This window comes from Aedes albopictus, chromosome 2, assembly GCF_035046485.1.
Source record: "Aedes albopictus strain Foshan chromosome 2, AalbF5, whole genome shotgun sequence".
NCBI lineage: Eukaryota > Metazoa > Arthropoda > Insecta > Diptera > Culicidae > Aedes > Aedes albopictus.
Genome location: NC_085137.1, coordinates 399580383 through 399606751, shown reverse-complemented (window position 1 = coordinate 399606751; position 26369 = coordinate 399580383). Strand labels below are relative to the sequence as shown.

Below are 26369 nucleotides of genomic sequence, written 5' to 3'. Positions count from 1 at the left end.
AGAAATTTTCTCAGAGAAACCTCATAAAATTCTTCAGGAAATTCTTAATAATTTTCCTCAGGGATGACCCAAGACATTCCCACACATAACCCTTACAGAAATTCCCTCAAGGATCACTTAAGTGGATTCTCCTAGAGAATCCACAAGGAAGTCCCACAGAGATTAATCAAGAAATTCGTTCAGGGAATCCTGAAGGAGTTGCTTCAGAGGATCCTTAAGAAGTTTTCTTGGAGTATCTACTAGGAATTCCCTTAGGGATTACTGATGAAATTTCGGCAGGGATCCTCAAGAAATTTCCTCAAAGAATCCTCAAGAAATTTCCGCATGGAAAACCTAAAGAATTTTCTTAGCGATTCTTCAAGAAATGACCTCACAGCATCCTCAAGGATTTTTTTCAGGGATGACTCAAGAAATTTCCGCAGTGGTTACTTAAGTAGTTTTATCTATGGATTCTTGAGAAATTTCCTCAGAAAATTCTCAAAAATTCACTCAGGGATAGGTTATTTACGAAACCACAAAGGTATTTCTAGAGGAATCCTCAAAGGAATTCGAGGATTGGAACGAATTCCTGGAGAAATCTCCGAAGGAATTGCTGAAATACTCATCGAAAAATTCCTGGAGGAATCCACAAAGAAATTCATGGAGATACATTCAAATTTTTTCCTGGAGAAATCTTCGAAGGAATTCCTGAAGTAATCATAGAAAAAAATCGTGGAGGAATCCACAAAGAAATTCATAAAGATATCCTCAGAAAAAATCCTGGAGAAATCTTCGAAGGAATTCCTGGATGAATTTCGAAAGGAATTCGTGGAAGAATTAACGAAGGAATTACTGGAGGAATTAATGAAGGAGTTTCTGAAGGAATCCACAAAAAAATCATGAAGATATCCTCATTTTTTTTCCTGGAGAAATATAGGAAGGAATTCCTGGAGGAAGATCCGAAGGAATTCCTGGAGGAAGATCCGAAGGAATTCCTGGAGGAAGATCCGAAGGAATTCCTGGATGAATCTAAAAAAAAATCTTGGACGATCCCCAAAGGAATTCATCCAAGAGTCATCAAAGGCATTCCTAGAGGAATGCGCAGAGGAATTTCTAGAGAAATCCCCAACGGAATACCTGGATGGATCCCAAAAGGAATCTTTGAAGAAATTCCTGGAGGAATCTTCGAAGTAACTCTAGGAAAATCTCCGAAGAAATTCCTGAAGGATTCCCCGTAGAAATCACTGGAGGAATCCCTGAAGGAATTTCTGGAAGAATCCTGGAAGTATTCCTGGAGCAATCCCCGAATTATTTCTAGGAGGAATCGCTAAAGCAATTCTTAGAGGAATCCCCGAAGGAATTCTTTAAGGAGTATCCAAATTAAACCCAGAGGAATCCCTGAAATTCGATATGTACGTGGAGAAATCCCAGAAAAAACTAAAGGAATTCTTGGAGATATCTCATACGGATTTTTTGGAGGAAATCTGAGAAGGAACTCCTGTTGGTCTTTAAAAAAAACTATGTAAGACGTCATAGAGAAAACATTGCTAAGTGTAGAATTAGCGTGATGTTAAAATACACATAAATATATAAAAGAAAACATTGCAGGAATTTTGAAAGGAACTCCCGAAGGAATTCCTGTAAGCATCTCCGATGAAGTTCCACGAAAGAATTACTAGGGAGTCTTTGAGAAATTCCCAAAAAAAATCTTCGTCGAAATTCCTTAAGGCGCGAAGGATTTCCTAGAAGCATTTAAAAAAAATCGTAGAAATTCTCGAAGCTTTTCCTGGAGATCTCCTAGAAAGTATAATTACGGAGAATCTTCGAAGAAACTCGCAGATAAAAAAAAGAGAACAAAACCCTGAGGGAATCTTCTAAATAATCCCTTGAAGCATCCGCGATGGAAACTCGCTGGAGGCATCGCCACAGAGAACAGACATCCATGCTAGAACAAATTTCATTCAAAAAGTTGTATAAGGATTCGAATCATACTTGAGTATGGATGCAAACCAATACCGTATGAAAACATGAGCGCCGCCAACACCATATTGCCACAGTCAGTGGTGAATTGAAACATTTCTAGAGGTGAATTAAATTAGTATGAGAAACTAACCGATTGCAGCACCACGCTATTGCCACTTGTGTTGCCGATGAAATATTCCTTATGTCTTGAGTGCTTTATCCAAACGCTCATACACCATCACCATAGCTTGGGTCCCTTCACATTGCTCAATTCCGGGCAGTGAGAAAGCGGACTCTCTGGCTAAGGTGGGCGCTAGCGAAAGCGATATTTACGAGCGTCTAATCGCCTTCGACGATTTTTTGCATTGGCCCGTCAGGAGACCTTGATCAGCTGGCAACACAAATGGAGAGATGGGTAGATGGTTGCGCAATCCTTCATTTCACAGGTGTCAAAGAAGCCATGGTTCAAAGGGTTAGATTTAGGCCGCGATTTCATTCGTGTAATGTGTCTGCTGATGTCCAACCACTATTTGTTGAACGCACATACCTTCCGTATTGGGCTCTCAGAAAGCAATCTCTGTGTCTGTAGCGTTGCCTACCGGGTCCGAGGAAAACAACAGAAACCCGTTAGAGAATTCTTGTGTTGGCAGGACTTAACTTGGAATACATGAACCTGATTTACCAGTTTTTGAAACATGTTGATGTCAGAGTTTGATGTAGTTTGTCCCTTTTTTTCGTTGTCTGCCTTTTGATTTTGTTGTTCGTTCCTGTCTGTCGTCGCCCCCCTTCCGTTTGTCCTCTTCTTGTCGTTGTCTACCAATAAAGTATTTTCTTTATGGTTCCGTTACAGATATGGACAATTTGTCCCATCATTTGGTATAAGTTAGCAAATAATTTAGTTTTAAACCCATAAACCCGTCCTTCCCAATTTTATTTTTTTTTATTTATTTTTAATCCTTAACCTCGAAACAGCCGCGAGTACTTCGGTTTCCCAAACTAACATAGTTTTAAGGCAGTAATAAATTGTAAAATGTAAAATCAATGCAGAAACAAAAGATTTCGGCTCAGTTATGCCCATGTGGCGCCCGAGCCTTCCAAATAAACGAATAAGTAAAAAAAATCCTTACACAAATTTCAGATTGGACTTGAACGTCTGTTCTCTATGGCATCGTTGAAGCAATCCCCGAAGAAATGCTACAGGAATCTGCCAATAGGAATCCCGAAGAATCCCCAAAACAATCTTGCAGTAATCCACGACGAAATTTGGTGTGGGGGAGAGTGGCATGTTATAAAAAAATTCTCAAAGGTATTTTTGGAGAAAACCACAAAAAATGAAAATGGAAGAATTCCCGTAGAAATTCCTGCGGGAATCCTCGAAGGTATTTCTGGACATCTCCGACAAAAGACACAGAAGAGGAAGTGTCGAAAAGACGTGAAAAGTCCCTTAAATGGACAGCCCCTTGGAAGCACCCGGGTAGAGGCTAATGACAAACAAAGGACAAAATAATAACTGGTTTTGACATCATATCTCGTTTTGCCATTCTTCTGTTATTATGAAAAACTTAAAATGGCAAATCAATAGCAAAATATACAATCATAGCAAATATTGTCATTGATATGTTATTCATAAATAATGCTAAATAGCACATCAATAACAAAAATTACTATCATGGTAAAACTTGCAATTTAGCACCTTTTATAATGAATTGTATAAAATATCAAAACAATAACATGATTTACATTCCTAGCTAAATTTGCCATTATTTTGATATTGTGAGAAATTATTTATAAACATTAGGCACCATAACATATTTTACTCTTAATATACCATTAACTATTATATTGTATATTTCAAGCATAACTTTTCAATTCGACGTATCTCGCAAAAGTAAACAAATCGGTATTCTTTCGTTTTGAGTTTTCAATTTCCATAAAATAAAACTGTTTTACATTGATTGATGAACTTAAATTTTATTGAAGAAAAAAAAAAGAAATAGCTCATTTACCTTTCTTCTGCTACTTTGAAATAATAACTGAATCTACCATTATTTTAAAATTGAATTTGAACAACTAAACCTACCATTATTTTGATCGCCACATAAACAGCTAAATTTGTTCTTATTCTGTTATCAATAACTCAAGAATGTCATATTTTGCTATTCACCGATAACAGTTGATTTGGGTCTTATTTTGTTATCAATATCTCAATAATAACTTATTTTGTTCTTCAATTTAATCCGCATGCTTTACCATTACTTTGTTATTACAATGGCAAAATAAGTTATTTTTAAGTTTTTCTGCTACCAAAATTTTTTTTATTATTTTTGTTATTTTAACTCTTATTTCAAACAAACAAATAACACATTTTGCCATTCAAACATTCTGTTTTAATGGTAAAATTTGCCATTCTTTTGCCATTAAGCTCTACCCGGGGCAGTAACACTGAAGCAACTTAGACAAGCAATTGGAATACGATTAGCCAATATTGAGCCACGTTTTCTCCAAAATCTTGTTCCGGGACTACTCCAGGAGTTACTTCTAAGATTTCCAGGAAGTTTCTTATGAAATTATTCTGGGATATTGTGAGGGATTGCTTCAGGAATTCCCCCTGCGACTCTCCCAGGAATTTCTGATGAGATTCCTAAATATGTAGGTTCAATCTGGGATTTCCTGGAGGAATCCAGGAAATCCTTTCGGTCTAAGATTTCTTTAGAAGTTTCTCATAGTGTTCGTTCTATTGTTTTTTTTTCTAGGATTCCTCATTTCTTCTGAAGTTCACTGAGATTTATTCCGGAATTCCTCCATAAATGTTGTGCTACATTGCTTCAGAAACATTTCGGGATTCCTTCCGAAATTGCTCCAGGAGTTTCTTCCGGGATTCTTTTGGAAACTCCTACGGGCCTGTCCATACGGGTTCTACGGGTCTGATAAAAGTCTACACTCCATACAAATTTAAAAAAAATGTGTATGAAGTTCTATGGACAGGACTCTACGAGAGGGGCTAAAAATGAACTTATGGACAGCGACTTCCGGGATTCCGAGATTCTTTCAGCAACTGCTTCAGGGTTTTATTCATGGATTCCTCCATCGTTCAGGGATTCCTTTGAAAACTCCTTCTGGGATTCTTCTGGAAGTCCTCCTCCCGGGAGGTCTCCAAAAACTTCTATTGGTATTTTTCAAGAACCTTCAGATTCTTTCAGGAACTCCTTCTGGAGTTCCTCCGGGAATTTCTTGCGGGATTCCTTCAAGAACTTTTTCCGGGAATCCTTCAGAAACTTCTTCCACCATTCCTTCAGAAACTCCATCTAGGATTCCTTTTGGAACTCTTCTCTGAATCCCAGTTGAATGATCAATTCCACCCCGCTGATCAATTTGACCCCGGTTTACGGTACCACAGAATGGTTCTGGGCCAGCAAACTGTAAATTTGAACTACTTTTAGCTCTCAAGGCAGATATTTGCGCATTTCAAAATAGTCAGAATCTCTGCTTGAAACGCCGTAGGATAGTGTCCCATCGCCACTGAAATTTGTATTCCAGAGCCGTAGATTCCTGCTCATGTTTTTATTCCAACTTTTGAGCCATCTGTATAGAATTTGATTGATCCTTGACGAACAGTGGGACCTCCGACTTCCCACTCTGCACGAGTTGTTTCGTGCAACTTGTAAGGAACATCATGGTTCTCCACAGGTTTCCTTACTGGCCTATTTTGGAAGTATTATGAAATGCTCAGGTGACCTACAATATCACCTGGCATAAACTTTTCAACTCGTTCAAGTCTCAGCAATTCCTTTTCTGCTTCTAATTGCACGTACTCGTGCAAAGGTAGCAGATTGAGAATCGCATCTAAAGCTTTTGATGGAGTGCTTCGCATCACTCCTGTAACAGCAATGGATGCAAGACGTTGAATTTTCGCAAGCTTTGATTTCGTGGTAGCCTCTTTTGTTTTTGGCCACCAGACAAACGAAGCATACGTCACTATTGGGCGGATTATGCCAGTATAAATCCACATTATCATTTTTGGTTTCAAGCTATACTTCCTGCAATAGTTTTGGAGCATAACCAGAACGCACTTGTTGCCTTACCGATCACGGACTCAATTTGAGCATTCCAGTTCAGTTTAGCATACAGTATCAAACCTAAGTATTTGACTCGATCACTAGGATGAATTTGTATCCCTCCATCCGAAAAGCTTTTAGGTTGATCTTCCTTCTCCTAGTGAAAGGGACAATTACGACTTTTGACGGGTTGATGCTAAGGCCCTCCTTAATACACCATGAATGGGTATAGTTTAGGGCCCGTTGCATTCTCTCCGAAACAGTTTCGTCATACTTTCCTCTCACTATTATGACTATATTGTCTGCAAAGCCCACAACTTCGAAACCTTTTTCCTTCAAGCTTCTTAGAAGATCGTCTACAACTAAGGGCCACATTAGTGGTGAGAGGACTCCTCCTTGAGGGCAACCTTTTGTTGCCCTTACTGTTATAGAAGAACTTCCCAGCTCAGAGGTGATTTCTCTTTTTGCAAGCACAGTATAAATCCAATGTATGATACATTGGTCGAAGTTTTTGTTCTCCATGGCACGGTTCATAGATGAATAGGAGGCATTATCAAATGCTCCTTCTATGTCTAAAAAGGCGCATAGAGCTATTTCTTTTGCTGAAAACGTTTTTTTCACCTTTGTTACTAGCGAATGAAGTGCCGTAACCGTTGACTTACCAGATTGATAAGCAAACTGGAAGTCTGATAGGGGATGCTCTTTTATGTAAGAATTGATAAAATGCTTCAAAACCTTTTCCATAGTCTTTAACAAAATTGAAGAAAGACTAATTGACCTGTATGCTTTGGGATGCGTCTTGTCTCGCTTCCCCTTTTTTGGTATAAAGATAAGTTTTACAAGTCTCCATTTTGATGGAACGTAATTCAATCTTAAACTAGCCTTGAACATCTCAATTTGTGATGGAACCAACACAGCTTTTCCATTTTGAATCAGTGCTGGAAATATTCCATCAACTGCTGCAGATTTAAAAGGCTGAAAAGATCTAATAACATTTTCCACTCTGGCCTTCGTGAAGATTTCATCAGCTAAATCTGAGGCGGTGTTTATTGTACTAGTTGACTCCGAAGAGTTTATATTAGGACATCCTTCACCTTCCAGAGATATAGTATCATTGGAATCCACACTTAGAACCGAACCCGGAAAATGGGTTTCCATCATTAAATCCAAAGTTTCACGAGAAGTTTTGGTAAAAGCTCCATTGTCGCGCTTCAGGTTTCCCAATTCATTTGAATGATCTTTTGCAAGCGTTTTCTGTAGTCTTGCAATTACAGGAATGCTGTTTATGTTTTCACATGTCAGCATCCAAGACTTTCTTTTAGATTTTCGTATTTCGTTGTTGTACTCAGTCAGGGCTTTCCTGTACTGAGTCCAATCTCCCGTTTGTTTCGCTCTATTGAACATTTTACGAGAAAATTTTCTAAGGCGATCCAGTTTAAAGTTCCACCATGGCACGTCTCTAGTAGAAGACGATTGTATGGTGGGACAACTTCCGTTAAAGGAATTGATGATACTTTCATTTACCCTTTGAGAAAATGATTCCAACTTTTGGGTTGAATCAATAGTTTCTCCCATTGTAAATGAATGCGTATTCAACAATTCTACATATTGGTCCCAGTTTGTCCTCCTGGGATTTATAAATGCGGTTCTAGAATAATCTCCACCACTCCAATTGAAGATGATGTGTTTATTCTCAGATAGAGAAATCTCATCTGACACGTGCCAGTTTGTGATCTTGTCAAAGATTGCAGCATTGCACAGTGTTAGATCCAAGACCTCTTGTCTGATTACATTTGAGAAAGTAGGTTTATCACCATTATTGCAAATGTCTATATTGTTCGAAGACAGATACTCTAATAGTGACTCACCTCGACTGTTAATATTCGTACTACCCCAAACCGTGTGATGCGCATTGGCCTCACAGCCAATGATAAACCATTTGTTGTTTTCTTTACAGAATTGGAACATCACCAGGAAAGTAAGCTGAAGCCACAGCGATCTCAGTTTTACCCCTAGTGGTTGGTACCTCTACCATGACCGCAACAATGTCCTTTCTGATAAACTCTGTAATTAGATAGCATTTTAACGTTTTGCGTACTAAGACAGCGGTTCTGGGAGAATCTTGTTGCTCATCATAAAATAGTTTACTATTTTGTGTCAGAACTCCAAGAATCTTTCGTTTATTGGACCATGGCTCTTGAATAAGCGCCACTTTCAGTCCTTCTTTTTTAAACCTTCGACTCAACACAGCAGAAGCACCTTTTGCGTGATGAAGGTTTACCTGTACGAATTTAATTCCTGCCATAAAAAAAATCATTTAGGGCCGATTTCTTCACCATGGCTTAAGCGTTAAACCAAGTTTAACTATATGGGTAAGCCTGGCTTACCGGTTAAGCCGAGGTGAAGAAATCGACCCTTAGGGCCGATTTCTTCACCTCGGCTTAACTCGTAAGCCAGGCTTACCCATATAGTTAAACCTGGCTTAACGCCTAAGCCAGGGTGAAGAAATCGGCCCTTACCCACTTTTATTAAGCCTCGGAATTGAGACGTAAGAAGAGTAGCCGATTATCCCGGAGACAAATAAGGTCCACTGCGTCATTGCTCCGTTTAACACAGTAAGGGCAACATACTGTGGACGGTGCCCTGGTACTCCATAGGCTCCGTTCACGGTTAAGTTTTTGTAAGACCCCCCTAACCATTCATTCCTAGGCACGGTACGCTTAACACCATGAATTAGGGGTCGCTTGTTTGGTGAACTTTTACCACCGGATTAGGCAATCCGTAGTGATATTCTTAGCCAGTTGAGGGAACTGCTACCGCAACTACACGGCTATCTAGGCTGGTCGGGAATAGAAATTAATATTGATGATCAACTTCTTTAGAGCCCGAACAGTCGGCCTCCATTATGTTCATGGGTTGGAAATTCTCCAGGAGTTTATTACGGGGTTCCTCTAGGAGTTTTTTGTTTGTGGAATTGCTGAAGGAGCTCCTTATGAAGCTCCTACACTGCCCATGATCGCATATCAGTCCCATCTTTGCTGGGTTTCCTATTCATATGGGACAATTATGCGATCATAGACAGTACAGGAATTCAATGAAAAATTCCTCCAACAATTTCTTAAGGAATTATTTTATCACGTTTGTGAGGAATTCCTCCTGGAGTTTCTTCTGTGTTTTCATTAAGAGCTTGTTCTGGGATTCCATTTTTCAGGAATTCTTTCTGGAAATCTCAGGAAAAAAACTAAACATCTGAACACATCAAAAAAGAAACTATATATTAGGAAGGAATTCATGTAGGAATCTTGTGAAGCATTCCGGAAGAAGTCACGTAAACAATTCCTGGTGAAATCTCAGTAGGAACCTTAGAGAGAATTCTGGAAATATCCCAAAGGAAACTTGTGAAGGAAAATTTCTTTGGGAATTACTCGGCAAATTCATTTTGAGAACTTATTCAGCAACTCACTTGATTTATTTTTTCATAATTCCTTCAGCAAGTATTTAGGAATTGTTCCAGTAGTTTTTTTTTCATAAACTTCGTTACTAATTCGTTCTGCAATTCCTTTTTAAACTTTCTTCGTAGTTCCTTTATCATTGCGAATTGCTTCGGCATATCTCTTAGAAATTATTTTAGTAATTTCTTCAAAAAACAAATAATTTAAGTAATTAATTATACTTAAAGAAACTAAATTCCATTGGCGTAGCTAGGATTTTTTCCTGGAAGGGGCCTGACTTGAGATGAATTTTAAGCGGGATGGGCGCCCGATATGTGAATATGCAAATCGGTATTGTAGTTTTGAGTAACTTGTTCATAGTTTCGTAAACTATATGAGTACGAACAATTCCTCCAAGATTTTTTTTTCCATAGCTTGCTTCAGTGATTCCATCATGGCTTCTTCCAGAAATTCAATCAAGAATTCATCTAGGGATTCCACTAGACATTTTTTCGGGGATTTGTCCTGGGATAGCTCTAGAGGTTCCTCCAGTAATTGTTCCAGTGCTTTTTTCTAGGTTTTTCTTTCAGGAATTTCTCCAGAGATCCTTTAAGGTATTTCTGCAGGCATTCAGAGATTTCGACAGGGATTTCTCCAGAATTCCAATAGAGATTGCTCCAATAATTACACCTGGAATGATTCGAAGTATTTTTGCAGGAATGTATTCCAGAAACTTTTTTAGAAAATTTTACTAAGAGATTCTTAAAAAATACTCCAAGAAATGCTTGAAAAATTGTACAAAAAACCTTAAGGGATCCTAGTACTCCTTTAACAATTACTGCAGACATTGATTTCTTCATTTTTTTTAATCCAGGAATGTTCCTACAAAAAATCTTCCAGGTATTCGCTAAGAAAGCTCTCCTCAGATTCCATAAAGAGTTCCTCATGAGGTTGCTTCCGGGATCCCTTATCGGGTTTCTTCAGAAATTACTACAAGAGTTCCTCCAGGAATTCACCGGAAATTTCATCTGTTATTCTTTCAAAAACAAATTCCGGGATTATTTTAAAAAATCCAGCAAGAACTCTTGTTGGGATTCCTTCAGAAACTTCCGCAGGAAATAATCCAGGATTTCGGGATTTGCTCAGGAATTTCAGCGGTTTCTTCGGTATTATCCCTGAGAATTCTTCAGAAACTCCTCCTGGAATTCCCTCAGAAATCGAACTTTGTATTTCATCAGGAATGAATCTTGAGATTCCTCCAGGAACTCCTCAAGGGATTCCTTCGGAAATTTCTCTCGGATTTTTTTTTAAGAATTATTCCAGGTATTCCTCCTGGCATTCCTCTAGGATTTCATTCAGGCATTTCTCCAGAGACTCCTGCAAGAGTTCTACCAAGAATTTCTCCAGGAATTACCCCAGGTATTTCCTCAGAAATAACTCCAGAATGGATCCAGGAATTCCTCCGAAAATTCTTCCAGGGTTTCCTCCAAGAATGATTCCAGGAATTTCTTCTCTAGGGTTTCCTCTACAACATTCCTCCAGGATTTATTTCATGGATCCCTCCAGAAATTCCCCCGATGATTCCTGCAGTAATTCCTCCAGAAAATCCTCCTGGAACTCCACCAGAAATTCCTTTCTGAATTCCTCTAAAAATTTCTCCAGGAATTCCTTCGGAAATTACTCCATGGATTCCTTCCAGAATTCCTCTAGAGATTCTTCCAGGAATTCATTCAGGGATTCTTAAGGTATGCATTTAGGGATTCCTCCTGGAGTTCTTCCATGAATAGTTCCACGGAATTTCCCCAAGATTTCCTATAGAGATTTGTCCAAGAATTTCTCCTGAGGTTCTCCCAGAAATTGCTTCAGGGATTCCTCCAGGTTTCTTTCCAAGAATTCCCCCAGGGATTCTTTCAAGTAATTCTCTAGAAATTTCTCTAAGGATGCCTCCAGGAATCCCTCAAGAGGTTTCTTAAGAATTACCCCAAGAATCCCTTCAGAAAGGAGGTATTCCTGAAGATATACCTGGGGTAATTCCTGGTGAAGTTCGTGGTAGAACTCCTGGAGGAGTCTCTGAAGAAATGCCTGGATGAAATCCTGGAATAAATGCCAGAGGAATACCTGGAATAATTATTGAATAAATTTCGGAAAGAATTTCTGGGGAAATTTTTAAAAGATAATTTATTTTATAGATTCCTCCAGAAATTCCACTGATGATTCCTCCAGTAATTCTTCCAGAAATTCCTCTGGAAATTTCTCCTGGAACCCGGGCAGAGTTCAGGTACTGACGATCAAAATGTGATATTGGTTTGTTTGAGAAAAGAGGTAAAAGTACTGAGAATAATAGCAAAAATGTGTTCTTGAACCATCTAACCAATAGCAAAATATGATATTTGAAGATCAATCAAATAGCTCACTGCAATTGGCTAGATCTTACCAAGAGCTAAATGTGCTAAAATGATGATGTTCCAGGAGTAAAATTGAGATATTATTTTCAGTACTTTTACCTCTTATCTCAAACAAACAAATACCAGTTTTTGTTCGCCATATCAAAATATGCTATTATTGAGCTTTTTTCCTCTGCTCGGGTTAACTCCATTAGAAATTCCTCTCAGAATTCCTCTAGGAATTTCTCTAGGACTTTATTCAGAAATTTCTCCATGGATTCCTTCCAGGATTCCTCTAGAGATTTTTCCAGGAATTCATTGAAGATGCCTCAAAGAATTGATTGAGGGATTCCTCCTGGAATTCTTTCATGAATTGTTCCATGGAATTTCTCCAAGATTCCCTATAGAGATTTGTCCAGAAATTCCTCCTGGGATTCCGCCTAGAACTTTTCCGGAAGTTCCTCCAGGAATTCCTCCTAAGGATCATCCAGAAATTTGTTTCAGGGATTCCTCCAGGGTTGTTTCCCAGAATTCCTCCAGGGATTCTTCCAAGAATTTCTGTAGAAATTTCTCTAAAAAATTTTCCGGGAATTCCTTAAGAGGTTTCTTCAGAAATACCCCAGGAATTCCTTCAGAAAGTCCTTCAGGAATTCCTATAGGAATTCCTCAAAAATTACTACCGCAATTTCTCCAGGGGCTCCTTAAGAAATTCCCTTAGAAATTCCTCCCGGACTTTTTCCAGGAATTATTCTAAGAATTCCTCCAGGGGTTCCTGCATGAATTACTCCTGAAATTTCTCTAGAAATTCTTTCAAGGATTTCTTCAGGAATCCTACAGGTGTCTTACTGCATCACTAAGTTTTCAAACGAATCATTGAATTTTTGTTTTTCAATGATTGTTTGCCTCGCATTTTTGAAGTGATAAAAAACTGTCAATTCTGCAGTAACGCAGCAGAAAAAGTATCATCGCAATCACTGCGAGTGAGCATACAGGATGATACTTTTTCATACAAATATTCGCTTTGGTGGCAGAGAATTATCACTTTGAAATTTTGAGGCTCATATCCAACATGGCTGCCGAAGCTGATGATGCCGTAAAAAGCCTTCAGGAAATCCCCCAGAAATTTCTCTGGGATCTTATCCAGGAATTCCACGTATTCCTCCAGGATTTCATCCAGGCATTTTTCCAGAGACTCCTCCAGGAATTCCACCAAGATTTACCGCAGGTATTTCTTCGGAAATTCCTACATTAATTTTTTTCAGAAATTGATTCAGGAATCCCTGCAGGAATTTCTTCGGAAATTCCTACACCATTCTTCCAGAAATTTCTGCAGGAAATCCTTCAGAGATTGCTTCCGATATTCTTCCAGGAGATTCTTCAGGAAATTCTATTGGAATTTTTCCATGGGATTCCTCCGGAAATTCTTGTAGGTTTCCTCCAGGATTTAATCCATGAATTTCAACTCCAGGGATTCCTCTAGAGATCCGTCCAGCAGATATTTCACGGGTTCTTCTAGAAATTCTACTATAGGAATTCCTCAAAGAATATACCAGAAATTCCTGCAGGGATTCCTCTAAGGATTCTTCCGTGAGATTCCTCCAGTAATTCCGCCTGGGAATTCTTCTAGAAATTTATCTTAGAATATCATCAGAATTTTTTGTAATGCTCCAAGCATTACTCCAGGAACTTCTTCAGGGATGCCTGTTGTGTGTTTCTATTGTTCATCAAAACTGTTGAACATTTCGTAGCTCTCATGTAGAATTCGAATTGCATAAAAAATTGGAAAATACTAGGTTTAAACTCCTGAACAGTTCAGGTTACTTTCCTAGTTTTCTGCTAATTCCCGAGTGGGTAATTACCTTGTACGAAAAATTGAAATCAAGAATTGTATTAGATTACTGCAGAACATTTAAAAATTTCCCCAGTAGTTGAACATATCTAATGGCTCAAAGCTACTTAAGAGTAGTTTACCCCAAACTTCATAAACAAATAAAGTAGAATGATTAAGCCTTATTGAGAACCCCTGTTCAGTCTATATTTCTACGCAAAACAGAGTTTTACGTATGAGTATGCTATGCAGCACAAGATTACGAGGAACCCTTTCAGCGATGAGTCATTAAATCATACATGGCTGTAATCTTTTCGTTCGCTAAGCTCCGATGAAGAAGCAGCGATAAGGTTGGTCAAACTCTGCTTGAAGCTTGAAGCTACCGATGCATAACAAATGAAAGCAGAGAGTAAATCACCACAAAACGGTGCCGATCCGATACTTACAAAAGGAAAGCTGCACTACGAAGGCATAGTAGGACCACCCAATGACCGACACGATGAACAGCACCGGGAACCACTTCATCGTCCGGACACAGCAAGCGCACCGTTCCGGCCGATCCGGGCCACCGCTGCCAGTGCTTCCGCTCCGATGGTAGTGATCATAGTTTCCCGTTATTGACATTGTGTATGCTTTCCCTGCTACTGCTGCTGCTGCGGCCACCAATCTTCACTCGCTCGCTTTGCACCACCCCACCCACCAGCTTCGACTGAATCCGTCCGCTCTGGCACGGAACGGAACAATCACGCAGCACTACACAACAACACTTTCGACGTCCTTCACGATGACTGTCGTCGTCGAAGCAAGAAGGAACCAGAACGACGACGGCACTGGACGAAATGCCTCACCATTTGCTCTTTCGCTTGTTGTAAGGCTTCCACGCACGGTCACGACTCGATTCAAGGGCGTTTCGCGATGGGAACGGAAAGAACACTAATTTTCGCTCCACAGCACAGCACAGCACAACACAGAGCACAATGAATCTTACTTTTTCACACAATCGTTCGCGCACACACCCCTCGAGCGATCCGCGATTTTGGGAGTCGAAAACGCAATCACCACCGCCCGTCCGACGTGCGGAATTTTCAGGTTGAAGGGGTAGAACGAAACGCACTTTCCGCTAATCGATCTCTGGTGCATCAGACACGCACGGAACGGCTAGGAAATCCAACGGGATTGCACTACACTGAAGTTTTTTTTTACGACGGTAATGGTCCCGCGTAAAAAAAAACCGCGTAAAAAAAAACCGCGTTATTTCAAGACCCGTCGTAAAAAAAAACCGCGTTATTTCAAGACCCGTCGTAAAAAAAAACCGCGTTATTTCAAAAAACGTCGTAAAAAAAGTCAAGTCACGTTAGATGTGGTGCTGACTATTTTACGCGTGTTTTTGAAAAAACGCGGATTTTTTTTACGACGGTTTTTGAAATAACGCGGTTTTTTTTTACGACGGGTCTTGAAATAACGCGGTTTTTTTTTAGGACGGACCGCGTAAAAAAAACCGCGTAAAAAAAAACCGCGTAAAAAAAAACTTCAGTGTAGTTTCAGCTACTGCTTGCTGGCTGCTACTACCAAAACTGTGTGACTGATTTTTACACTCGCGAAATCCACTTTTTTTCTTTCCGTCCGACCGACAGTGTTGCCACATTTAAATCTGTATTTTGCCTTTCAAAAATCTTTATAATCTGTATCACCATTTTTTGTCAAAAATCTGTATGAAATCTGTAATATTTCGCGAAAAATCTGTTTGAAATTCTGTAAGTTTCTGAAAAACCTGTATAATCTGTATCATTTCCAAAAATCTGTACATCTGTACATGCAGAATTCTGAGCATGAGCATGAGATGACCGTACAATTCGTAGTTGCTACTCCGTTACTGACCAGAACAGTCAACATTGCACAGGGAACCAAATGGATGGGGCCTGGGTGTAGCTTTCCATCCTCAATGTGCAATTTTGAAGGTTCAAAACTTTATATTGTCAGTACCGGCGCCGGCCACGTCCTTACGGTCATCGGGGAAGGAAAGGAATGTTGGTGTGACATCCGTTGCTACTAGAGACCGTGTGTACCTCCGCATCCCCACGGTTGTCACAGGAAGGACGTTTGTTGGTGGGAAGGGAAGGGATAGAAAGTTACATAGATCTGGATTCACATTGGTAAGTGATGTGACTTATGCAACCCTTGATATGATTTAGTCTTCCGCCAGCCGGCTGTCGGAAGAATACAATAATTTTATTGTATGTTTGTGTATTAAATTTAATTATATACCGGGTATGAATAATTTTTAAACCACGCTTATGTCGGATCAACTCGTAATAACGCACATTTAAAGCTTTCGTTTCTCAGTCAGAAAATAAAGTGTATGCAATTCCGTTTAGTGTTATTGCTAATGCTGAAAAACCGAAACACGCGCCGTAGCCTTACGAGAAAACTGGACAACTGAACAACTAGAATCGTTGCTTTTGAGTTTCATCTATGTTCTTGTATTATTTTTTCGCGTTCCCGTGTTAATAAGATTGCGGATAATAAAACCGTTGTACATATTTATTATCCGCGAATGTTCGCAACGCGTAATATAAGTTGAAGGTGTGATGAACAGAAATACATTATCGTAAATGTTCGAGAAAAAAAAACGAAATTATGGAACTCGGCTCGAATAAACTAACGCGGAAAACGTGGTCTACTTGTCACTGTATCGTACGGTAATCTTGACCTTCGCCGTTTTGATCGCAGATTGCCTGCTTGTAAATCTGAAATAGAAAAAAGTATTAAATTGTGATACGTTCTCCACTGTTATATTTTTTGTAAATTGTTATTTATATATAGTTTAAATTTACCTCCATCCCTCTGAAACAAACGGTATATTAGCAGTGAAAAATAAATAGAATAAAAAAATAAATAAATAGTGTAAAAAAGTACACCAAATTTTGATCCTGCAATGTTCCTGCATTTAAATAAACCAGGCTGGAAAATAGCAAGATCAAAACTTGAAATGGTAGATCTTACACCGTAACGCACCATTCCAAGGTGATCTACCCACGTTACGGGTACATGCAGAATTCTGTATGAAAAGCTGCAAGAAAATCTATATGATTACAGAAAAATCTGTATATGTGGCAACCCTGCCGACCGACCGAAACGCGAAAACGACTGCCTGAAGACTGACGGACGGTGACGACGGGGACGACAGACGGCGATGATGTTGACTGCGAATGTGAAACGTCAAACTTTTGTTGACGGTGAAACGTCATCACCAGTGCTTGCAGGGCTGGTACCAAAAAATTCGTGTGAAGCCAAGTCCGGAGTAATTCGCGAATAGGGCTAACTGACAAAGCAATAACATTGCGAAAACAACAACCGAATTTCGCTGATAAATACAATACACGGTAAAAACTCTGCACGCTGGATGGAAGGGAAAAATCCCTTAACTCTTCAACGTCCCAATCAACATGATTAGAAATTCTTTTCCTTTTAAATCGCAATGCTGTCAGTTTTGATTTGAGAACCAAAACAAACCCACCGCAGAAATAAACTGAAAATCACTTCGATTTGCACAAATGTACAAAGCAATACAATCCAAAGGGAAAAGCTGTTGATTTGGTACTGACTGTTTTGGTCATGAAAGTAAATATAGATGACAGGTGGTAGAAAGTGTTTCGCTTCGATTCGCACCTCATCATCAGATGTGAAGTAGTATAGTGGTAAAGCAGAAGACCGTGAATCTCGAGGTCCTGGTATCGAATCTTGGTGTTGCGGGGGTACACTTTTTTATTTTTTATTTTGAAATCAAAATATTGTCAACAATGAATTGAAGTGCACTTCCAGTAAAACTGAAGAGGCATTGGATGTTCTTTTTCAAATGATATTTAGATGATAACAAACTGTTTGGACAGTAGTGCGAATTCAAGTGCCAATCCAGGGGGTGGGAAATTCGGCACACTTGATTTTGTGCCAAACGTGCCGGTAATGTGCCGAAGTGTGCCGGCGTGCTGGCAGTTATGCTGTCAGTTGATTCAGTACATTTTATGTATCTGGCAACCTTTCTCTTGTTTTGATTTCGCTTTGATGTGTTCCTGATTCTTCGTAAACCAAAAAAATCGCTGATTCGGCAGCGCACATTGGAGTAAATCACATCAAAACCTGATCATAAGTGGAAAAACTCAAAATGAAGTAATTGGGTTTTCCGTTGTGGTTTTGCCAAGTGTAGTTATCGTGTAATCGTTTGACAGCTAAGCAGTGTACAAATGTTTTGTTTACGCTTATCAGAAGAGGTTAAGTGAAGCTGAAGTTTAGCCGTTTTCTTTGATATAACCCACAGCGCGTGCTAGTTTTGACCGTACAAAGTGAATGAAATTGATAGTCAATCAATTCAACAATGCAGTTTGTTAAAGAAGGTTATTGTTGTTATTCTGTTAATTTGAAACCCAAACAAATTGACGTTGAATTTACATACAATATATGAAAATATTGAAAAAAATATTTGATGGAATCCTTTACCGTACATTCAAAATGAAATAAGTTGATTTTCCGGCTGTTTCCGGAAAATCTGCGTTTAGTGTATGATAAAACTATTGTTCCTCTTTCAAATGCAGAAAGAAAACCTTCCGGATGTTTCCGAATTCAAAAGTTGCAACACTTTGAAAAAATCGTGATAAATCTATTATTATATGATATTATTTGCCTTAAAACACTATTTGGCCCTCTGAACGTATTTTTGCTGAAAACTAGAACTCAACAGCTTTCAAGCAAAAAAAGAAGTTTAAAATCGGTCAAATGATTCAAAAGTTGTGATTTTTTGAAAAAAAATAGTTTCGAAAAATCTTGACTTTTACAATCATAAAATTGGTCACCCTAATGACGAAATAAAAAAATACGAAAACTATGAAATACGTTTCATTACTAATTTGGGTTGTGAAAATGCGTCAAAATAATTTTGATCAGTTTTGATGTACTAGGTGCTCCACTGTGCAGCGGTCTGTGAACTTTATTTTGAGAAAACATTGCAGAACTGAGAAATTTGCAGTCGATGCAGGAGTCGATGGCCAAATCTATCCTAGAACGCACTAGAACAGAACGCCAAACTTCAGATCCTCATTACTTGTCTTCGCCCTAATCATGCATTCCATCCAAAATTCTTCGCAAAGCTCCATCGCAGATCTGTTCTTTCAAAGGATTTGCAACTTCGTTTTTCAGGTTACAAAACATTCGATGTCTTCGGAATGCCTTTGAAACGGTCTGAACCCCCGTCATGCTTGAAATTCAGTATGAAATTAGAGAATATTTATGCTCGAGAATATGAGAGTTAGACCTGGAATCCTGCCTGAAATTAGATTGCAATTGCAACAGCCGGAACAGTTGCATTTTTTAATCAGTGTTGATACAAGTTGTCTTCATTATTTTGTTTCTTCTCCAGCAAAAAAACACACAAAAAAGTGTTGCCAGTTTGATGACAGCTAGCTCCATTAATGTGCCGGTGAGTGTGCCGAAAGTGTGCCGGGCACTTTGTGCCGAGTTTCCCACCCCCTGGTAAAAGTCAAGATTTTTCGAAACTATTTTTTTTCAAAAAATCACAACTTTTGAATCATTTGACCGATTTTAAACTTCTTTTTTTGCTTGAAAGCTGTTGAGTTCTAGTTTTCAGCAAAAATACGTTCAGAGGGCCAAATAGTGTTTTAAGGCAAATAATATCATATAATAATAGATTTATCACGATTTTTTCAAAGTGTTGCAACTTTTGAATTCGGAAACATCCGGAAGGTTTTCTTTCTGCATTTGAAAGAGGAACAATAGTTTTATCATATACTAAACGCAGATTTTCCGGAAACAGCCGGAAAATCAACTTATTTCATTTTGAATGTACGGTAAAGGATTCCATCAAATATTTTTTTCAATATTTTCATATATTGTATGTAAATTCAACGTCAATTTGTTTGGGTTTCAAATTAACAGAATAACAACAATAACCTTCTTTAACAAACTGCATTGTTGAATTGATTGACTATCAATTTCTTTCACTTTGTACGGTCAAAACTAGCACGCGCTGTGGGTTATATCAAAGAAAACGGCTAAACTTCAGCTTCACTTAACCTCTTCTGATAAGCGTAAACAAAACATTTGTACACTGCTTAGCTGTCAAACGATTACACGATAACTACACTTGGCAAAACCACAACGGAAAACCCAATTACTTCATTTTGAGTTTTTCCACTTATGATCAGGTTTTGATGTGATTTACTCCAATGTGCGCTGCCGAATCAGCGATTTTTTTGGTTTACGAAGAATCAGGAACACATCAAAGCGAAATCAAAACAAGAGAAAGGTTGCCAGATACATAAAATGTACTGAATCAACTGGCAGCATAACTGCCAGCACGCCGGCACACTTCGGCACATTACCGGCACGTTTGGCACAAAATCAAGTGTGCCGAGTTTCCCACCCCCTGATTTCGGCTCAGTTTTGCATGCAGATTCTGAATATGGAATTATCTCAACACCGCTAAAGAAGCCAATTAGGCCCTTATGAGAAATTTGTGTCGATTTGATGTATCAACAAAGTTGTTTGCATTCAAATGCATTTCAATGCATTCATTCATGAATTCTCGCGTTACATTTGAAAAGGGCCTATCCCTAAAATGTAAACAAATCGAATTTGATACCTTTCCATAGCATCCCCCAACAGTAACATACTGTGCAAACATCACCCGCCTAACCGTTTATCTTATCAGAATAAACCCCACCTTCAAAACGGCCGATCATTGCTTTTTTTCCCAATCATTCATAAGCCCGTGTTCCAAATGGGCCAGTAACGGTAAAATTTTGTTTTCATTTGTTGGTCCTCTCGTTTAAAGGGCCGACAACCGAAAATTTTCCGAGGTGCTCTCGGCCCGAGCGCCGAGAGAGAGAACTCTCTCTCTCAAAAACGGCCAAGCCTTGATACGATGTCAACAACGGACTCACTCGGGGGACCAATCCACGCTAAGAAAATTTTAGAAAGACTCACAATAAGGCTTACACCGGGTGAAAATTTTCAAATTAGCTTAACATATTTATCCATAATTTTTCATACTTTTTTGATAATTTTTATAGCAAACTTGATTATTGAAGCATAGATACGTCTATTCTTGTGCCATTAAAACGAAAAGCACACTGAAAGGCGGCTTGCAGTAATGACAAGGGAACGTTCAAAAATTACGTCCAACATTTGGGGGAGGGGGGGGGGTCTAGAAAAGTGTGACAGTACGTGTATTGGGTATAGGGAAATTGCGTGACAGAGGGGGGAGGGGGGGTCTAGAAATCCCGAAAAACGATGGACGTAATTTTTGAATCTTCCCCAAGCATAACAATGTTTTTAAATTTACCATGGCAAAACATGATCATCGACCCACCAAAGCATCTTGTGTGCGTTTTGTTTCTTCCCACATCAACCAGTTCGATAGCCGAGTGGTAGCGTGCGTGCCTGGTGATGTCAAGGTTCTTGGTTCGAATCCGGTTGCCAACCGAAACTTTTTTTAATAGAAAACCGAGTCCATGGTAAAATTGAAAACATAATTCTGTTGAATTGAAATGAAAATCAGTCTGCACAAATTTAGTGGCGTTGTGTATTTAAATTGACCCTCAGAATAGTAATTTTCACCGCAAGCCGCCGTTCAGTGCATGTTGAAAAATCCGAAAACGGTGAAATACGAATAAGAAATGTGATGGAAAATGTTTGCATCGATTTTTCTCAATGTTTACGTTCTGGGGATAGGCCCTTTTCAAATGTAACGCGAGAATTCAGTAAATATATTGACAACCCATATGAGCCTCTGCACGAATCTGGCGTACTGCTCACTCCCACAGAAAATTTGAAAACAGCGCGCACAGTAAAAGTCAAATTTGACTTTTACTGTGCGCGCTGTTTTCAAATGTTCTGTGGGAGTGAGCAGGACAGGACAAATTCGTGCAGAGGCTCATGGTATAGAATCGACCTAGCCGAAGGGTAGTTTCAGGTTAGCGTGCTCCGCATGCTGTAAGATTTTGACACGCAGTGAAAAAAAGTTCAAAATTTTACAGCATGCAGAGGCCGTCCGTCAAAGGGAACGCGAAAGCCTCGAAAAGTCGTTTGTCGTTTTATGTCTCGGTAATGTGGCCAAATTTGTGAGAATTTAGTGTAGAAACCTGAACATGAAAAGAAGAAGCCAAAGGCTAAACCCCTCCGCAATGGCATACGAACCTGTCGTCGAAATGGTAAGCATCCGACTTCTGAATGTATGGTTTTGCATTATCATTTACAACTTCCAGAAGAAGCAGAAATCTGCGGCACCACACTCGGAAGACCTGGCGGTCCCAGGCTGTTCCTATACTGCCGTGGCTGCGCCGAAGCCATCAAAGACCTCGCAATACCAGCAGCTGTTGGCGTTGGATAAGCAGGATTTGGTGCGCAACGTTGAGTCCAGTTTGTGCCATCTTTGCGATGGTATCACTTCCGCCGGATTGGGTGTGGTCCTGGTCAACTGCTTGCATACCTTCTGCGCGGAATGTCTAAAACAATCGCTTCTGAAGGGCGACACCGTTCGATGTCCGTTTCCCAAGGGACGGTACGAGTGTGTAGGAAATGTGGAGGACCGCGAGCTGGAAGCACTGCTGGATCCGGATGAATATCGTGCCCTGATGGAGCGACAGTTCGAAGCGATCAGTGATGTGCTCCCTGCGGAGGAGAAGCCAAAGAAGGCCACCGTTACTTCCAGGGCCGACCTGGAACTGCTGGTGACGCTGAGCGATGCCAGCGTTGTTCCGAATCCGGAAGCGTTCGAATGTCCGATTTGTTTCGTTCCGTACGAACCGTACGAAGGGGTCATCCTGCGGGATTGTTTCCATTGCTTCTGCCGCGAGTGTTTAGGGAGTTCGATCAAGCACGCGGACGATGTGGTCGTAAAGTGTCCCTACAAGGACAATGACAGTTCCTGTGAGAGTGTGATCCAGGATCGGGAGATTAGGACGCTACTCAGCGCCAAAGATTACGGTGCCTATTTGGAGCGATCGCTGAAGAAGGCGGAGAGTTTGGCCGGGAAGGCTGCGTTCCACTGTAAGACGCCGGATTGTGCCGGGTGGTGCCTGGTGGAGGCCGAGGTCAACTGGTTCGAGTGTCCCATCTGTCAGGCGAGCAACTGCTTGAAATGCAAGGTATGTTCGTGCGCAGCCTTTTCTTTTTTCTCACTTATTTTCCAGGGTCACCTGCCCTCATTGTATTCAAGTGAGTAACTCTGGTATTGTTGGATCCCCCTGAATTACGGGTTAAAACCTGAGTCGTTCAAACTATTGAGGCCTCCAGTGTCTGTCTGTCTGTCTGTCTGTCTGTCTGTCTGTCTGTCTGTCTGTCTGTCTGTCTGTCTGTCTGTCTGTCTGTCTGTCTGTCTGTCTGTCTGTCTGTCTGTCTGTCTGTCTGTCTGTCTGTCTGTCTGTCTGTCTGTCTGTCTGTCTGTCTGTCTGTCTGTCTGTCTGTCTGTCTGTCTGTCTGTCTGTCTGTCTGTCTGTCTGTCTGTCTGTCTGTCTGTCTGTCTGTCTGTCTGTCTGTCTGTCTGTCTGTCTGTCTGTCTGTCTGTCTGTCTGTCTGTCTGTCTGTCTGTCTGTCTGTCTGTCTGTCTGTCTGTCTGTCTGTCTGTCTGTCTGTCTGTCTGTCTGTCTGTCTGTCTGTCTGTCTGTCTGTCTGTCTGTCTGTCTGTCTGTCTGTCTGTCTGTCTGTCTGTCTGTCTGTCTGTCTGTCTGTCTGTCTGTCTGTCTGTCTGTCTGTCTGTCTGTCTGTCTGTCTGTCTGTCTGTCTGTCTGTCTGTCTGTCTGTCTGTCTGTCTGTCTGTCTGTCTGTCTGTCTGTCTGTCTGTCTGTCTGTCTGTCTGTCTGTCTGTCTGTCTGTCTGTCTGTCTGTCTGTCTGTCTGTCTGTCTGTCTGTCTGTCTGTCTGTCTGTCTGTCTGTCTGTCTGTCTGTCTGTCTGTCTGTCTGTCTGTCTGTCTGTCTGTCTGTCTGTCTGTCTGTCTGTCTGTCTGTCTGTCTGTCTGTCTGTCTGTCTGTCTGTCTGTCTGTCTGTCTGTCTGTCTGTCTGTCTGTCTGTCTGTCTGTCTGTCTGTCTGTCTGTCTGTCTGTCTGTCTGTCTGTCTGTCTGTCTGTCTGTCTGTCTGTCTGTCTGTCTGTCTGTCTGTCTGTCTGTCTGTCTGTCTGTCTGTCTGTCTGTCTGTCTGTCTGTCTGTCTGTCTGTCTGTCTGTCTGTCTGTCTGTCTGTCTGTCTGTCTGTCTGTCTGTCTGTCTGTCTGTCTGTCTGTCTGTCTGTCTGTCTGTCTGTCTGTCTGTCTGTCTGTCTGTCTGTCTGTCTGTCTGTCTGTCTGTCTGTCTGTCTGTCTGTCTGTCTGTCTGTCTGTCTGTCTGTCTGTCTGTCTGTCTGTCTGTCTGTCTGTCTGTCTGTCTGTCTGTCTGTCTGTCTGTCTGTCTGTCTGTCTGTCTGTCTGTCTGTCTGTCTGTCTGTCTGTCTGTCTGTCTGTCTGTCTGTCTGTCTGTCTGTCTGTCTGTCTGTCTGTCTGTCTGTCTGTCTGTCTGTCTGTCTGTCTGTCTGTCTGTCTGTCTGTCTGTCTGTCTGTCTGTCTGTCTGTCTGTCTGTCTGTCTGTCTGTCTGTCTGTCTGTCTGTCTGTCTGTCTGTCTGTCTGTCTGTCTGTCTGTCTGTCTGTCTGTCTGTCTGTCTGTCTGTCTGTCTGTCTGTCTGTCTGTCTGTCTGTCTGTCTGTCTGTCTGTCTGTCTGTCTGTCTGTCTGTCTGTCTGTCTGTCTGTCTGTCTGTCTGTCTGTCTGTCTGTCTGTCTGTCTGTCTGTCTGTCTGTCTGTCTGTCTGTCTGTCTGTCTGTCTGTCTGTCTGTCTGTCTGTCTGTCTGTCTGTCTGTCTGTCTGTCTGTCTGTCTGTCTGTCTGTCTGTCTGTCTGTCTGTCTGTCTGTCTGTCTGTCTGTCTGTCTGTCTGTCTGTCTGTCTGTCTGTCTGTCTGTCTGTCTGTCTGTCTGTCTGTCTGTCTGTCTGTCTGTCTGTCTGTCTGTCTGTCTGTCTGTCTGTCTGTCTGTCTGTCTGTCTGTCTGTCTGTCTGTCTGTCTGTCTGTCTGTCTGTCTGTCTGTCTGTCTGTCTGTCTGTCTGTCTGTCTGTCTGTCTGTCTGTCTGTCTGTCTGTCTGTCTGTCTGTCTGTCTGTCTGTCTGTCTGTCTGTCTGTCTGTCTGTCTGTCTGTCTGTCTGTCTGTCTGTCTGTCTGTCTGTCTGTCTGTCTGTCTGTCTGTCTGTCTGTCTGTCTGTCTGTCTGTCTGTCTGTCTGTCTGTCTGTCTGTCTACAGACAGGTTAACAAATTAGCTTTCATTCCTGATTTTTTTTCACAGGCCTTACACGACGGCATGACCTGCGAGGACTACCAAGATCGGCTGACGGGTAACTACGAGAACCGCCGTTCGGAACGGGCGGTGCAGAACATGATGGACGCCGGCCAGGCCATGCTCTGTCCCAGCTGTAAGATGGTCCTGATCAAGATCCAGGGCTGCGACTACATCGTGTGCAGTGTGTGCAAAACCGGTGTTTGCTGGGCAACTCGAGGTCCACGGTGGGGCCCACTTGGTGTAGGGGACACCAGCGGCGGCTGTCGATGCAAGGTAAACGGTATGAAATGCCATCCGAATTGCAACAATTGCCACTAGAAAATATTTTCTTTATTTATTGATTGGGAATACTATTAACCATTACCTTAACTTCAATTAAACTTGGCGGATCTTGAGTCCAGTTTGTTTCCGTGAATGTCCGTGTATTTTACGCCAAACAATAACACCAATAATAAAAAATGTGAAATGAACAACCTGGAAGAAGCGTCCAACATAGCTCTTGCTTCCACAAGCTTCTACCTTCCTCAGGGATGTGAAATGATTGCTAGATTATTCAAGAATAGATCTCCCCACTGATCAGTTGACTGCTATTCAAAGGCAAATTGCTAACAAATGTGGCAGATCAACGTGAAATACGGCAATTGCGTGCTCAAGTCGAGCTAGTCAAACACACCACTTGCATATTTGAGCTTGATTGACTGCCCGTAGATGCTCCTCCAGTATTGCCAGACCAGCTACATTCACACAAGGAACCAATAGTCCTGTTCAACGACGTAGGTTGAACTTGCTCGAAGTTGCTGCATCTCGCTTTTACCCGTTTGATGACAAATGGGTAAGAGCAAGATGCAGCAAATTCGAGCAAGTTCAACCTGCGTCGTTGAACAGGACTAATGAGATTATCTGCCGGGGACTAGCAGGAATCTTCAGTGTGTGAGCGTTGGTGATGTTCTATTTTTAGGCGACAATGGCGCCTGCCACGTCAGGTTGCAGGTCAATGCAATGTGGGGAAGGGGAAGGAATTAATGATGGCAGTCATTTGTATTCACATCAGACCGAGAATACCTCTGCGTCTGCACAAACTCATGCGGATGTCGGAGTGTTGGTGTGATATGGTTGGACGAGGGTTCACACACAGGCTTATTCTGCGCGGCGTGACAGGTGAGACGAGTCGAATGAGGTGGCGAAAATCGACTCGATCTCATTTGATTTGCATTAGAACAAGCTTGACCGGAGTCTGGATGCCAGGCGTAAAGGTGATAGATTAGTGCGATTATTACTATGAAGCTGAAGTGGGCACAGTTCGCTTGATTGCATAACTCTAAAGAGATACAAAGTAGAAAGAAAGGGACGGGCCAGGGATTG

General features: G+C 40.9%; 2 protein-coding genes across 5 annotated transcripts in view; one reads left to right on the top strand and one right to left on the bottom strand.

Moving 5' to 3' along the window:
* LOC109405142 (palmitoyltransferase ZDHHC15) overlaps positions 1-14818 on the bottom strand; it is a 52748-nt gene extending 37930 nt beyond the window's left edge. For all 4 annotated transcript variants that reach the window (XM_019678150.3, XM_019678151.3, XM_019678152.3 and 1 more), the window contains exon 1: positions 14086-14818. In XM_019678150.3, coding sequence (XP_019533695.2) covers positions 14086-14263 — 178 coding nt within the window. In that variant the 5' untranslated portion in view covers positions 14264-14818. The remainder of the gene's footprint in view (positions 1-14085) is intronic.
* Positions 14819-21735: 6917 nt separating this feature from the next.
* Positions 21736-25471, top strand: LOC109408022 (ranBP-type and C3HC4-type zinc finger-containing protein 1). The gene is made up of 3 exons (XM_029878535.2): positions 21736-21861; positions 21916-22797; positions 25014-25471. The coding sequence occupies exons 1-3, from the start codon at positions 21799-21801 to the stop codon at positions 25323-25325; spliced, it is 1257 nt and encodes a 418-aa protein (XP_029734395.1). The 5' UTR covers positions 21736-21798; the 3' UTR covers positions 25326-25471.
* Positions 25472-26369: the final 898 nt, after the last annotated feature.